This window comes from Lepidochelys kempii, chromosome 7, assembly GCF_965140285.1.
Source record: "Lepidochelys kempii isolate rLepKem1 chromosome 7, rLepKem1.hap1, whole genome shotgun sequence".
Lineage (NCBI taxonomy): Eukaryota > Metazoa > Chordata > Testudines > Cheloniidae > Lepidochelys > Lepidochelys kempii.
In genome coordinates this window covers 21,401,161-21,416,713 of record NC_136386.1, presented here as the reverse complement: position 1 = coordinate 21,416,713, position 15,553 = coordinate 21,401,161, and the positions used below count along the sequence as shown (strand labels likewise).

Genomic DNA, 15,553 nt, shown 5'->3' with positions numbered 1-15,553 from the left:
GAAATTTACAATGGGGTGACAGAGTACAGAACAGGTTTCATTGACTCTTCTCAGCTCAAATTTGAAATTGACTGTATAGTTCATTTCTCCCTTGCCTACACTTTTTAATTCCTCTGTCCCTCTGCTATTATTTAGCTGGTAACTTGGTAAAGCAAATGGGATGCAGTTAAAAAAAGAAGTTGATTTACTGTATTTTTTTGCTGCTGCATTAGCCTCTGATTTGAGAGCTGTTCATTTGACTGTATCTGCTTTTCTAGAGTCTCAAAAGGCCCACAGGAATGCATCTAGCCACTTCCTCTCCCCAGCTTGTTATCGCCATGGATCAGAAGAAACAGTGTGGCCTCTCTCCCTGGCTAAGCTTGCAAATTGGAATAAAGGAGTTATCTCGAAGAGCAGCCAAAAATAGAGAGCATAGCTTGGTGCACTTCCCACCTCCATGCCTTCTGTAGGAAGCCATGTAAATGGGAAAGTGCTTGCAGCCACAATACGGAGGCATTTACTTTCCACCTGCCTTCCTTCTTCCCCTCACTCATTCACAGCTTGCAAAATATTGGTAGTGAAATCCTGACTCCACTGAAATCAGTGGCAAGACTCTCTGGGTACGTCTACATAGCAAGTAGCGGCCCGTAACATCAAGTCTCAGAGTTCAGGTCTACAGACTTGGGCTCATGTTATGCCACTCAAAATAGTGGCGTACATGGTCAGGCACGGGCTCAGATGCCAAGGGAGGGGGTAGACTTCAGAGCCTGAACTCCAGTCTCAGCCGCAATGTCTACACAGCTGTTTTTAGCCCAATAGCATTAGATGAGGCTCTGAGACTTGCTGCCATGAGCCATCACTTGCTGTGTGGACATACCCTGAGTGTTGCAATGTTAAGCAACTGCTTGTGGCCCTGTGCTTTTGGGAGTTCCATGCAGACTTATAATCCATGGAGTGGAGTGGCAACTCACCTCTCAATCTTTTGGCAGTAGGACCAGAGAAGGAGGCACATGCCTCTACATGCCCCTTTACAGCAAGGTAGGGCCCTGAAAATTATATATAGCCAGTCCCAGCTTCCAGCACAGTGCCACTCTGCTGCTGTTTGGCAAAACAAGAGCAGTGTAAGTAAACTCATGTACACTCACTACACAGCATTCACTTCCATTATCAAGGTGGTACTTGTTTCTGTGTGTTCACATCTCTCTAACAAGGGTAAATAAGGGGATGCTGGAAAGCACTTTGTTGCAGTAACTGGAAATCCTTTAAAACAGATTTCTCAGTGTCAGACCAGCTCCTGCTAAAGGGCGGGGCACAGAGTCAGTTACGAGAGCTAGAAAGGGCCTCTGGGGTTGGTGAATCTCAATGTTACCAATTCTCACAATTTCATGTCAAGTCTTGTGGTATTTTCCTTAAGTCCACAGCTCTTGGGGTCTCATGAATACATCAAAATCTCAGCCTGTTTTAAAAGGATGTAAATTTCTAGTCCTCATTGTTGTGGAGAAAAGTTAGAAAACATGAATCTTACTGGCTCAAAGACCAGAACACAAATAAAAAGCGCCCCAAATATATTATTTTTTGAAATCTCATGATTATTAAGTCATCTCATGATGTTTTTGGGTCTGACTCATGATTTCTGAATGCTTGGGGTCGGCAACACTGCAATCTATTGCAGAAACATCTCCTCTAAGCTATTTTTGATTCATAGCAGCAATGATGCTTACACCTCCTCTGGGAGTCAATTCCACTGTCCAATGGTTTCTCTTCCTATTAACTTAGAAACTTTTCCCTGTTATTTTGCTTAATGCATGGACCATCCTGTACAAGTTTCCAAGACCCTAATGTGTAAATAAATTAAGTATATATTAGGTACAGAGTCTGGTATTTATATCACGTGTGCAGTATGTTGGAATGTGTGCATCAAGTGTGTGTTATATATTTTCTACCTAGACAGATACAAAGGTACAGCAATATTCTTGAACAGGATCCCGCTTTCCAACAACTCCAAAGGATTTTAACACTTTACGTTAAGGGAACGTTTACACTTAAAATGCTGCAGCTGAGCTGCTATAGCACTTCTGTGTAGACACTACCTACGCCAAAAGAAGCCATCCTGTCAGCGTACGTAATCCACCTCCTTGAGCGGTGGTAGGTAGGTCGACAGAAGAATTTTCCTTAGTGCTTACAGAGGGACTTAGGTTGGCTTAAATGGATCGCTCAGGGGTGTGGATTTTTCACACCCCTGACCAACATAGTTAAACCAACTTAATTTTCTAGTGTAGACGAAGCCTAAGATTTACCTACTTGACAAGGACTTGGTGAGGATTAGTATTTTAATGCCTGTATCCTGCTCTGAAAGATAAGGCTGCAGATAAGTAAGTGCTAAGTATTATTATATAGCACAGGGGAGATGGTTAAGGAGAGGAGCTCCTGTAAGGCTAAAAGGTAGGTGTGTGCCTTGGAGCAGAGCACAGGTGGGTTGTTAGGCATAGTTCAGCATCAGGATACACTACTTCAGTTAGCCATTCTTTCTTTACTGCTCCTCACATCATATTCCCTTGAATCAATTCATTCTTTGCACCATTATTTTCCTTGGTCAAGTGACAGAGCAAGACTCCCCCCCCCCAAATATAAAGCAGTGCCCGTACATGGCTCCTGCTGGGGTACAAGTGCCAGAGAATCCTATGAACTCCAGCTTGCTTTTGAACACGGTACATAACAGTCTGAAAGCAGCAGAAGCTGTGCCAACATTCTGATTTGCAAATCCACCCACATAAGGTACCCAAACAAGATCAAATTTTGAGTTTCTATTTGCGCCACCAGTACAAAGGAAAGCTAGACGGGCCAGATTCTGATCTTGGGCACAGTAGTGTAAATCCAGCATAACTCTACTGAAGTCAAAGGGAGTTATGCTGAATTTATACCCAAGTAAATGGGATCAGAATCTGGCCCAGAAATGTTTAGATTCTAGTCTTATTTTCTTATTCTGTGCCTATCACCAGGATAGCTGAGTGCCTTCAAGATTAAAGAATAATCAATGAAAATAACCTCTAGTATCCAAGAACTGAAATGATAAACTTGCTTCAAAATGTGAACATGTTAACCACAGCTCTGACCTGGAACTTTCTCACTGGTGATCTGTGGGGGATAGAATGAATATGGTACAACAGATGAATATGCTATAGCATCTGTTTGATCCCAGTACTGTGGCCTGGTGCAGCTTCATACAAGTTGCCCCAAAATGCGTGGCTGGGCACAGAATGGGAGGAACCGTTCCTCTACCGTACCTAGGGTACTGTCTGTCCAGCCGCTCATCCCTAAATACAAAGCCAAACACCCTGATTTAGGAAGAGCTCTTCCTACATATTGACACAAAGAGGATGCTCTTTAGCCTGGGCAGGACCCGATGGCAATCATGCTTATTAGACACATGAATTACAAATGCATATGCAAGGTCACCAAGGCAAACCAGCCCCTTGCTACTAAGCTGCTTAATCACACATACGTACTTGAACAACATCCATCAACAGGCCAGCAGCCACCATGCCCAAACCAGCCAAGAGGAATGGCACAAAGATCTGGACGGCAATGGAGAAGGACGTCTCTGGGAGAAATCCATTCGCTGACCTGGTCAGCTTGCAGGTGAAACCTCTCAGTTTCTTCCCATGGAAGCACAGCTCCAGTTGTAGCTGGGTGAACACCATGGTCAAATGCCATTAACCCATATTCAACAAGCAAAGCACGAAAAAAAGCCAGGAAATCACACACACCACACTCCCAGCTGCTTGCTCCACAGTTTGAAGACACTTCTCCCCAACCTGGCAGTGAAGCCACAGTCCTTTGTTTCCTCTTCTCCTCCTCCCTTCCAGAGAGCCACAGCAAGCTTATCTTCCAAAATCAGCGTGACTTGGTTGAGCTCAGACTGAGAGGAGCCTCATGGAAGCTCTTTCTCCATGTTACCTCCAGAAGAATTTAAAAGAGAAGAAAGAAAGATTGCTGAGATGTTTGTGAATAAATACTGATGATCCCACCTCTGCTCCAGCTTCCCCCAGCTCAGTGAAAACCAGAAAGACCTGCTCCTCAGGCTATGGCATAAGAGTCCCTGTGCAAAGAGTGACAGGCCACGCAGGAATCCCTCAGTGTTCTCAAAGGCACAGGTGTCCTTTCTCCTGAGGTTACATTTCTTCACAGAGCATGACTTGCCTTTGATACAATGGTTTAATATATAAGCTGGTGCTGAAGTAACCCCAGCACGTGGGGCACTGAACTTTTCTCACCGTTCCAAGGCCAAGGGGTGGGGCAATTAATATCCAGGTTTTCATTTGGTTTCCCTCAAAGTCTCTGAGAGCAGGAGTCCACGCCTGTTACAACCACGGCTATGACCCAGCTCCCATCAGGGAAGGCAGCAAAGCTGTACTGGCTGTGAGAACGTTTGCCCCGCCTGACCTCCGTTTTGCTCCCCCCTCTCCAGTCTTGTCTGTGGTGTACGAGCTCAGGAAGGAATAATCAGCTTATGTCGCCTGTATCTCTAAATGATTGACTTAAAAAAATTCCACAGAACCAACCAATGAGCTTCAAAGACGAATACCCTTATCTGCTGTCATCACATCAACTTTCCGCTAGCTCACAAAAGACCAAGATAAAAGTCACAGCAAGAGCTTATTTAAGGTAGCTCTATAATCTCACTAGACCAGGGGTCTCAAACACGCAGCCCGCGGGGCTATTTCCTGCGGCCCGACAGCTCCCTGCGGTCCCCCTGCGTTTACCAAGAGCGGCTCCGGCCCGGCGCGAACCAGAGGCAGGGCAGGCTCCCTGCCTGCCTGCCCACCCTGCCCCCGCGCCACTCTGGGAAGCGGCCGGGACCTGGGAAGGGTGGGGGGCCAAGGGGTCTGTGTGTTGCCCTGGCCACTCCTCCAGGTACCTCCCCCAAAGCTCCTATTGGCCCGGTCCCCCATTCCCGGCCAATGGGAGCTGTGGGGGTGGTGCCTGGAGGCGCGGCCAGGGCAACACACAGACCCCTGTCCCTCCCCTCCCCCAGGTTCCGGCCGCTTCCTGGAGCAGTGTGGGGGCAGGGCGGGCAGGCAGGCAGGCAGGCAGGGAGCCTGCCCTGCCTCCGGTGTGCGCCGGCCTGTAGCCCACCTCCCGAACCCTTCCTGCAGCCAAACCCCCGGCTGCGCCCCGCACCCCTCCTGCACCCCAACCCCCTGCCCTGAGCCCCCTGCCGCACCCTGAACCCCTCCTGGGAATGGGGGCAGGGAAGGGATGGGAAGAGGCGGGGCCTCATGGAAGGGCTGAACTTGGGGCAGGGCCGGGGCAGCGGGGGGCGAGGTGCAATGTACTAATGTACCCTCGGGCCAATGTACTAATTCTCATGTGGCCCTCGTGGTCATTTGAGTTTGAGACCCCTGCACTAGACCATGGGGGGAAAAAGGGAAAAGTTTCCAAGTTTCCAATAGCTACTATATGCTCTTTCACTTCCTGTCCTAAAGCTTAGTGCAGCACTGCTGCATGCTGCTGAATAGCTCTTGCGTTTCACCCCAGAGGTAGCTTCACCTCAGTGCTTTCTGCTTAACGATACTTGGCCAAAGTCACTGGCATACGCCCGTTGACTTCAGTGTGGTTGCGCCAATTTATGCTAGTTTTGTATAATTTGTATCATTCTTTGTAGAGATGGGCCTAAACTGTAAAGCTCAAATCCAGATCCAAACTTATCTAAACTTGGGGGTGGAAGGTGTTTTGTCAGGGCTCCTCTGTGACAGGATGGATGAATTTAAATCAGCAAACAGGAAACCTTGGTTTAAATCAACAATTTTAATCATGTTTTGAATTTGAACTTTTAAGTTATTTTCCTGAAGAAAAGTTGATTCTCACTGGTTGATAACTATTAATCCACGTTGATCTGCAACTAAATATAGCCTTTACTCTAAATTTGGTCCTTCTTTCTACTAACCAGGAGGGTACACTATAGCTATATATATTTATTACATAGCTTAACATACAATTATTCAGATTCTTCATTTTTATATTTTTTATTATTTTAGAAAATGGCAAATGATTCATTTCTTATTCACTATCTGGTGATTAACTTTTTTTAAATGTGATTTGTGTCAAGCCCCATTTGGATGGAAATGCAAATTCAATTAAAATACACAAAAACTGCATTTTACTTGTTTTCATTAAATAAATGTGCTGAAAATGCAAGAAAAAAAGGATACCAAAAAGTTTATCAAAACATGTTTTGCATTTAAAACTAACCTGTTTATTAAACGAAGTAAGTATTATCTGTAGTTAGTGAATTGAACCAATTATTTCTGATCACTGTAGAATCATAGAATATCAGGGTTGGAAGGGACCCCAGAAGGTCATCTAGTCCAACCCCCTGCTTGAAGCAGGACCAATTCCCAGTTAAATCATCCCACCCAGGGCTTTGTCAAGCCTGACCTTAAAAACCTCTAAGGAAGGAGATTCTACCACTTCCCTAGGTAACACATTCCAGTGTTTCACCACCCTCTTAGTGAAAAAGTTTTTCCTAATATCCAATCTAAACCTCCCCCACTGCAACTTGAGACCATTACTCCTCGTTCTGTCATCTGCTACCATTGAGAACAGTCTAGAGCCATCCTCTTTGGAACCCCCTTTCAGGTAGTTGAAAGCAGCTATCAAATCCCCCCTCATTCTTCTCTTCTGCAGGCTAAACAATCCCAGCTCCCTCAGCCTCTCCTCATAAAAGTCATGTGTTCCAGACCCCTAATCATTTTTGTTGCCCTTCGCTGGACTCTCTCCAATTTATCCACATCCTTCTTGTAGTGTGGGGCCCAAAACTGGACACAGTACTCCAGATGAGGCCTCACCAATGTCGAATAGAGGGGAACGATCACGTTCCTCGATCTGCTTGCTATGCCCCTACTTATACATCCCAAAATGCCATTGGCCTTCTTGGCAACAAGGGCACACTGCTGACTCATATCCAGCTTCTCGTCCACTGTCACCCCTAGGTCCTTTTCCGCAGAACTGCTGCCTAGCCATTCGGTCCCTAGTCTGTAGCTGTGCATTGGGTTCTTCCGTCCTAAGTGCAGGACTCTGCACTTATCCTTATTGAACCTCATCAGATTTCTTTTGGCCCAATCCTCCAATTTGTCTAGGTCCTTCTGTATCCTATCCCTCCCCTCCAGCGTATCTACCACTCCTCCCAGTTTAGTATCATCTGCAAAATGTCTGTGTCCTTCAAGATTTTAGAACTAGTAGATCTCATCCTCTCACACCTGGTTTCTATTTGTAAACTGTAAGAGAAAATAACAAGCTTTCCTGCTTTTTCAACTCCCAATTGGCATCTTAATTTTGAATGACCTAGTCACTGAACTGAACTAGTTGAATAAACTGAAATGAAGGAAATATTCTCTCTGCAGTCAAAAGTTGTTTTAACACATAACCTGCTCCCAGGTGCTTAGCTAGTGGCTGCCACCAATTCAGTTTGACTTTCTTTCAAAGTTGGCAGCAACTACTGAATGTAATTTTTTGTATTTAAATGATTTTAATAGATTATAAATTTAAATTTCAAAATTAATTTTAAATGTTTTTAAAATAAAGTTGTATTTAATTTAAATAATCTGGTTTCAATTGAAAAAGTGTTTTTTTTTAATCTTCACTTTATACCTAGCCTTCTCTGTAATAATTTGGATGGCATGTTAGGGTCTTGGAGTCAAAAGGTTATATATAAGTTATTTGTAATAAAAGGGGGTTTGGACGGCCTGAGGAATTGGAAATTGGATAGGGAGCCTTTCACTGATCAGTTTCTGGTTTAAATTCAGCCAGTCAGTAGTGATAGAAATTGCTGGCTGTTTGATGACCAGTGCAAAGAGTTTGCTTGTCTCAGTCCAGTTCCTAGCATTCAAAATCAACATTGAAAAACCCTCATCACTATATTTGGCACTAGCTGGCCTCTGAATGGGCATTCTCAGCAAGGAGATTTAAGGACACATGGACCACGGACTCTGAACTAGCATTTGTCCCCAGAGCTAAGCACACTGGCTGGGAGAATGGATACCTTCCCCAGCCCTAAATTCACACAAACACACACACAATTATCAAGTCTAAAGGGTTTGGCTGCACAAGGATCTCCAGGTAAGTGTTAGAGGCCACAAAACAAGAACCCTGGCTCCAGATTCCTGACTCAATCCTTTGCTGCTCCCAGAGACAATGCACCAGGAGCAATGCAGAGAGGCAGTATCCTCAAAGCCCGTGGGATTTGGCACTCCACCAACAGCAGCACATGGTGGCTGTCAGGAAGCAAAGAGGGGAGGTTGTTTCAATCCTCCCTGCTGGAGGAGAGCTGAAAGGGACAGGAACAGGGGAGACTAAACAGAGAAGCTCTCTCCAATGCCTACAAAATGGGTTTTATGACCCAGTCTCCTTCTTCCCACCAAGAACTTCAAGGTAATAGGATGAAGCTCTGGTTCCACTCAGAAGTCCGAGGTCAAGTGAGTAACAAATGCAGAGCTGCTTCTAGTCAGCAACCTCAGGATTTCAGGGGTTTGTATTCATGTATGCAGATAAACAATATACAGTCCTAAAGAGTCACTGTAGGTTGTGAATTGCTCATTCATAGGCAAAAGCATTAGTATAAGAAGAAAAGGAGTACTTGTGGCACCTTTAGAGACTAACCAATTTATTTGAGCATAAGCTTTTGTGAGCTACAGCTCACTTCATCGGATGCATGTGAGCTGTAGCTCACGAAAGCTTATGCTCAAATGAATTGGTTAGTCTCTAAGGTGCCACAAGTACTCCTTTTCTTTTTGCAAATACAGACTAACACGGCTGTTACTCTGAAACCTGTCAGTATAAAGAGAGTATCAGATTGTTTGAAAGACCCAGTGCCATAAAGGGACATAATAGCTAGTATGTCCTATATTAAAGCTTTGGCAAGCTGGGGTGAATGAGGTTATCACTCTCCCTCATGCTCCATTACTAAGTAAGCACAATAAAAAGCATTCAACTGGCAAACAGACAGGCAGAAAACATAGTTAACTCAAGCAGCCCATGTTTGCACACTGGCTTTTTTATTGTACACTTAAGGAACCTCTGATTGAGAGTCATATATCTGGAGCCTCACCCCTTCCAGCACAAACCATCCCACAAGGTAATATTTTGCTTAAACTAAGTTCTTTCAGGCAGGAAACCACTTCTGGTTATATGCCTAGACAACGCCTAGCACAGTGGGGCTCTTACCCCTGACTGGGGCCTCTTGAATAACTTTCAAAAAGAAAATCAGAAGCGCTAAGAGGAGCAGAGGAAGAGACACAAAATGCCAAAGAACAAGATTTTAAACATATTTTGTTTGGATGGGACTTATCATTGCTGCAGAATATGGTAGCACAAGCGCTCCCCAACAGTGTGGCTGGCCACCTTCCTGCCCCCCATGTTCAAATCACTGGAGGGCAGGCCTGTTAAGCACCAGTGGGGTCTAGGAATAAGAACAGTACTGATACTGCTAGTTCACTGCCAGTGTGGGGCGAATTATTTCAATATCGTTTTTTAATTTATTTATCTCCCTCCCTCTATCTGAGCAGCGACAAAAAGGAGAGGAGGGAGCACTTATGTCAAGGTGGGCTGGGAGCAGGCAGACCCTGAGTGAATAAGGGAGGAGGCCAGAAAGGACCACGAGGGAAATGCTGAGTTCCTATTCATTCAGCAGAAGCCGCAGCAACAGGTGGCTTGGGATAAGTTAGGCTGGTGGGGAGGCAAACAAGGGAGGAAGAGTCCAAGCAGCAATGAGTCCATCCATGGCGGGGATGGAAAGAGCCATACATTCACTTGGGCTGTGCACATTCATCAGGACTCCCAAGTGCTAGCAGATGGAGTGCTTGTCTTTCCACAAGTGAGCCTGCACGGGGCTGATTTCTTCCCTGACTGGTAAGGAACTCGGCATGAGAGGGAAGGGTACTATGTATTCTTATTCACATATAATTGTTTGTAATTTCTGTCAGATAGAGGAATTCATTTCACTTCCTGTTCTAAACTACAGAGTGACCTTGCCGTGCATCTGTTTAACAACTGGCACACACTTCCCCAGAAGTGGCCGCCTTTCAGGAAACACTTCACCCGCCACTGTATATATGATCTGTAAAGTGGTTGTGTGAACATTAGATAAAAGGTAATTTATCTTAATCATCAGTTACTAATAAAAAAGGAAAAATCAAAACAGAGATTAAAAATTAAAAACCAAATTAAAAACCCTTTATATGTTAAAACTCCATTAAGGGGGAGACAAAAACAGGATCAGGAAGGACATTCTAAATTCAGAGGCGCTCTGCTGAGCTACTGACACATAGCATCTTCTGTTCTAGGAGGGTTCTTACAAGAGTGGATAATGGGTGCTGCAGTATCTGGCATCAATTGGTGAATTAAGGACACTGTGCCAGTCTTAAGAGGCAATGCCCTTTGCTTCTGTAGGTCCTAGTTGATCTCCTTACACCACAAGAGTAATCAAGGGGCTGAAGGGAAATAACTCCAACTCTGTGAAAGTTGTCAATACCAGCACAGGGCTTTCAGTGTCACCATATCAGATAACAAAGGGGCACGCTGACCTGATAGCTTGCTAGTCAAATACACAGGGAGGAAAAATACGAATGCAAAGCTGAAAAAGCACTACCCATTAGAAATAACACATTGTGACCTCTTGATTGTACTGCAGACATGAACTGTAACTCTAAATGTAAATTGCCTAAAATTAGTTCTTAGTCTAATCAGAACTTAGACTTTAAGTAGTGTCTATGACAGAAAACGTGTTACACAGGCTGGAAAGCGACAAGTTGTTCATTAGAAGGCCTTAGAAACAAACATGGAGAGCAACTGGGTGCTCAGCAAGTTGCACTCGGCACTAAGAAGAGCACTAGGGAGCTCTGGGGCTTGGAAGCACTATAGTGATGCCTTCAGTCTCCATGGGAAGTGCAGGACAAGGCATCTGACAGGCCTCACCCAGTGATAGCCAGAGCACTCTGCAGAAGTAGCTGTATAATGCTGGATTGAATTTTGGGGTGGGGAAGGAAATGAACATCTAAAATAAAGGGAGACCTTCTTCTCTCCCATATCCATCCAACCTGCTGTAACCCTGTCACTTGTGCATATCCAGGAAAGGAGAAAAGGCAAGAGCTCTGAAGCCTGGTAACAGGACACCACACACAGAAGAGCTTTTTACCCTTACCTGAACATAGTCCAAAACCATCCCAGCCAAGACCATGCCAAGCCCTGCTAACAGGTACGGCAGGAGCACCTGCAGGCCAATTGCAATGGCTGATTCGTCCTGCAGCTTTGCCATGGGCCCTTTCCCCTCAGCTGGCTGCTTCTGCAGTGAGACCAAAGGGACATCCTCTGCTTCCTGGCTGCCAAGTCTGCTGTCCTTGTGTTTACCCTTGCTCTTTGCTTTGTGCCTGGATCGCTCTCCATTTTTCGTCCTGCCTTCCTTCCTCCGCTGCCAAGCTTCCTCCTCTTTCATCTTGATCCTCTCAAATCAATGGCTTTCTAAAGATGCAAGACAAGAAACAGGCCAAAGTGAGAGATGATAAAAGGGAGAATCCCATGAGGTGTTTTTTTTTATTATTGTTGTTGAGAGAGAGAGAGGTGCCCTTTGTATTCAACCACACGGTTACCTCCATCCCATCAGCTTTAGGGCAAAATGCTACCTATTCCTCCAAGCAGTAGCACAGATTACTAGTTGATCCAAGTATTGGTCCTTTTAGACTTTCATTTAGCCTCTCATTCCAGGCCACTGGTTTCCCTCTCCGTAATCCCATCTCTCTGCACTGGCATGGGGTCATGCCACACCTCCTGCCATGCATTCCAGCACTCACTCAGTAAAAGGCCAGGCACTCACTAAGGAGATTGCAATCCAGTCCTGTGGCCATGGATGTGCCTGCTTCCCACACTCCATGAGTTTCCCAATGATTATGAGAGGGGGACTCAGAAACAGACTCAGCAATTTGTAGTTTCAGGCCCTTACCTGGTATAGGAAACTGATATATTCTATCCAGTAGGGGGCAGCAGTGCCAGAGCTAGCCCATTGGGAGCCCTAAGCAGGAGTATTTTGGGGTTCCCCCCTCACAACATATACTAATAATCAATATGGGGGCCCGTGACCTGCTCAGGGCCCTAAGCAATTGTTTAGTCAGCTTATACCTAGCGCCAGCTCTGAGAAGCAATGCAGTACAAATGTATATTACAGCAAGTAGTCACTCATTAGCTGATGAGCTGATATTTACTTCACCATGTGTCAGATCTCCATTATACCCTTCTTTCACATCTATCCTAACACACACAAATATGGGGACCTCAAGATCATATCTGTCTGCAAAACATCTACCATGCCTAACTATGGTGCCACATTAGTGGTAGATAATAGTGCAATGTGACATTTATTTGATGGCTCTGTGAAATAGAGTGGTCTCAGCCCGATCCTTGGTCATGTGCCCATGTCAAAATTGGCACTAACTGGGCCCCATGTTGGCAGGCTCATTATAAAGGCTACAGAGAACTGATTCCCAATCCTAAAGGTCTGACCCAGTACCTGGTCACTGGCTGGCTGATGTTTCATGATTTGCAGTTCAGAGAGCTGTGGATTGAACGCATGGGATGCAGGCCTCAGACAGATGCAGCCTAACCCTCAATTCCTCTAGTTCAGGTAGCACTCAACTCTCCTCTCAGCTTGGCAAACATCTGGAGAGTCACAGAGTTTAAGGCCAGAAGCCTTGGGAGACCAGACCATCTAGTCTAGTGGTGCCCAAACGTTTCCTCTCATGCTCCCCCTTACCAGTAATGGAATGTGTCCGTGCTTCTGCCCCCCGCCCCCTCCGGGCCAGGGGTGGAGCCATGGCCAGGAGCTGGAGGCTGAGCTGTGTCCAGGGGCTGTGACTGGGAGTGGGGCTGGAGGCTGCAGCCAGGAGCAGAGCTCTGGCTGGGAGCAGGGACCAGGAGAGGGGGCTGGAGCTAAGGCCAGGAGCAGGGGCCAGGAGCGGGGGCCAGAGCAGACCTGGGGGCAGAGTGGGACTGGGTAGCACTCCCCTCCCCATACCCCATAGGAGCTGGCCCAGGCTCCGCCACACCCCCCAGATGTTCCTCCCCCCCCCCAGTTTGGGGACCACTCTAGTCTGATCCCCTGTGTATTGCAGGCCACCAACACCCCCAGCACCCACGCTGAACCCATCAAATCAGATTAGACCAAAGCAGTGGTTCTTAACCTGTGGCCCATTTGACATCCTCAGGGCCCTCTAGGTAGCATTGGATGCGGCCCACAATGGTAAATGGGTTGAGAACCACTGGACCAAAGCATTACAGCCCACAGAAAACAGCATGGGAGGAGCTAAGGGGTAGGAAATACAGCTGTGGGAAACAGCTGGAGCCAGGCTGCAGGAACAATTTGTACAGTGCGGTTCCTGAGAGCCATTGAACCACGCTGTAAACCCTGCCTATGATGGAAACCACTTCAAGCCGGGGGGTAGGGCAGCACCCTCACCCCTGGTTCCAGTACCCTGGAGCAAGCGGCTGGGGGAGGCTCCGGGAGTCTCTGAGACCCCCAGTCCCCGGCACTCACCCAGCTCTTTGTCCTCGCCCGGCAGGGCAGGCCTCTCTATATCTCCCCCCGCGCGAAGAGGGGGACGGGGGGGCACGGCGCATCTGGACAATATGCAAACGAAGGAGGCGAGGGCGCCACATCTGGAGCCCGGGCTCCGAGCCGCGGCGGGGAGCTGGAGCCCGGGCTCTGCCGCCGCCCGAGGGGCGCTTTACAGCCGGAAGCGCCGCAGCGGGGCGGCGGGAGAGCGGAAAAGCAAGCGGCAGCAGCTGGGGAAGGCCCTGCCCCGCTCCTGCCGAGGGGCGGGCGGTGAGCGACAGGCCCGGGGCGAGGGCGGCGGCGGCCCGGTCTCCGCCGCAGGCCAAGTCTCTGCTCTGCCGCAGCTGGGGCAAGCTGCGACGGCGCCGCTGGCCCGGCTGCAGCCCTCAGTGCAGCCCCTGGCGCTGGTAGCGACTGCAATCCGGTACAAGCCGCACCCCCCCCCCCCAACTTCTGCAGCGCCTACTGCTACCCTGCAGTGCGTATCCTTCCCAACCCCCCACGTCTGCAGTGCCCAGCCTCTGGCCCTGCCCCGCAAGGATGGGTGCATACAGATAGGTGCTCCAAAACCATGCCTGGACACCTGACAACAAGAGAGGCGCGGTTTTTCAATTATGCAGCACCAGGGCCTCAACTTCCACTAACATCAATGGGACCTGGAGGTGCCCAGCACTTCAAAGTCAGAATCAGAATCACAGAATCATAGAATATCAGGGTTGGAAAGGACCTCAGGAGGTCATCTAGTCCAAGTCAGGGTGCTTTCATTTAGTTGAGGGAGAGCTTCTGTCAGTGTCCTTAATCCACCTGGGGGAGAGGCAGTAGCTATGTCAACACTCCCACTGACAAAGCGCTGTCTACACCAGGGATTAGGTCGGTATAGGGTGACTAGATTCCTGTTTGTATAGGGACAGTCCTGGTTTTTTGGGACTTTTTCTAATATAGGTGCCTATTACCTCCCACCCCCTGTTCCGTTTTTTTCACAATTGCTGTCTGGTCACTCTAGGTCGGCATAACTACGTCGCTCAGGAGTGTAGATTTTTCACACTCCTGAGTAACATAGTTATATTGATATAAGTCTGTAGTGTAGACCTGGCCTAAATGTGGAGTTTGGTACCTACCTTTAGGCATCTACATTTGAAAAATTTGCCTTAAATGTTGGCCTTACTTACTCAAAACCATAGACTGAGTCCATCATCAGAACTATGATAAAAACTCAGGAGTTCTATTTTCCACAATCTTATGCTCCCGCCAAGAGATTTACTTCTGATCTATTAGCATTATTAGGTGCATCACAAGAAGAGAGGGGCTTTATCTTTCTTTGAAGCATTCTGTCTTTGCGACTGTTGGAGAGAGAACAGTAAACTAAATGGTCTATTTTTCTGCTCTGGTATGGCAGCTGTTATTCATTGTTTGTTAATCACTAACAGTGTGCTAGGCCCTGTACAAAACACAGAGGAGGAGATATGATTCTTGCTTCAAGGAGTTTCCAGTTGAAGACCCTCATCTTGCAAGTTGGTCGCTAGATCCCTGAACCCTTCAGTGCCTCACTGAAGTTAATGGAGGTCTATGCAGATGCAGAGGGTCCACTCACAGACTGACTTGCAGGGTTAGGGTTTACATAGATGAAACAATTCACGCACAAGGTACACTGACTGATCTGTAGAAGCTCTGCAGCTTGAAGCGCAGTTAGTATTTGTGTTGGTTACGATGGCTGTGCAACAGCTCTTTGACTGGTTAACAGTGTGTTCCCAGAAGAAGTGAGTTTTAAGGAGGATCTGAAGGAAAAGGGGGTTTTCCCTGTATATCAGGGGCTGGAAAGGGTTATAAATCTTATGTCCTTCTGGCTCTGAACCTGCCCCCAAATGCTTCCTGCCGGCCTTTTAAATGAGAAATAAAGACACAAACAGAAAAAAAAAAAGTTAAACGTCAAAGGACCTACATGCATACTACATGAGGTGAGTAAGGGATGCTGAATGA

The 15,553-nt window shown here is 47.0% G+C and overlaps 1 protein-coding gene across 4 annotated transcripts in view; it reads right to left on the bottom strand.

Moving 5' to 3' along the window:
• SLC41A3 (solute carrier family 41 member 3) overlaps positions 1 to 14,032 on the bottom strand; it is a 36,438-nt gene extending 22,406 nt beyond the window's left edge. Inside the window, exons 1-2 of one of the 4 annotated variants that reach the window (XM_073351340.2) lie at positions 13,559 to 14,032; positions 11,177 to 11,493 (exon numbers count right to left, since the gene is read on the bottom strand). In XM_073351340.2, the coding sequence (XP_073207441.1) occupies positions 11,177 to 11,467 (291 nt within the window). In that variant the 5' untranslated portion in view covers positions 11,468 to 11,493; positions 13,559 to 14,032. Of the gene's footprint in view, positions 1 to 3,485; positions 4,083 to 11,176; positions 11,494 to 12,778; positions 13,004 to 13,558 lie in introns of those variants that run through there. The other 3 variants (XM_073351337.2, XM_073351338.1, XM_073351339.2) reach the window with 3 other exon arrangements.
• Between the last annotated feature and the right edge of the window lie 1,521 nt (positions 14,033 to 15,553).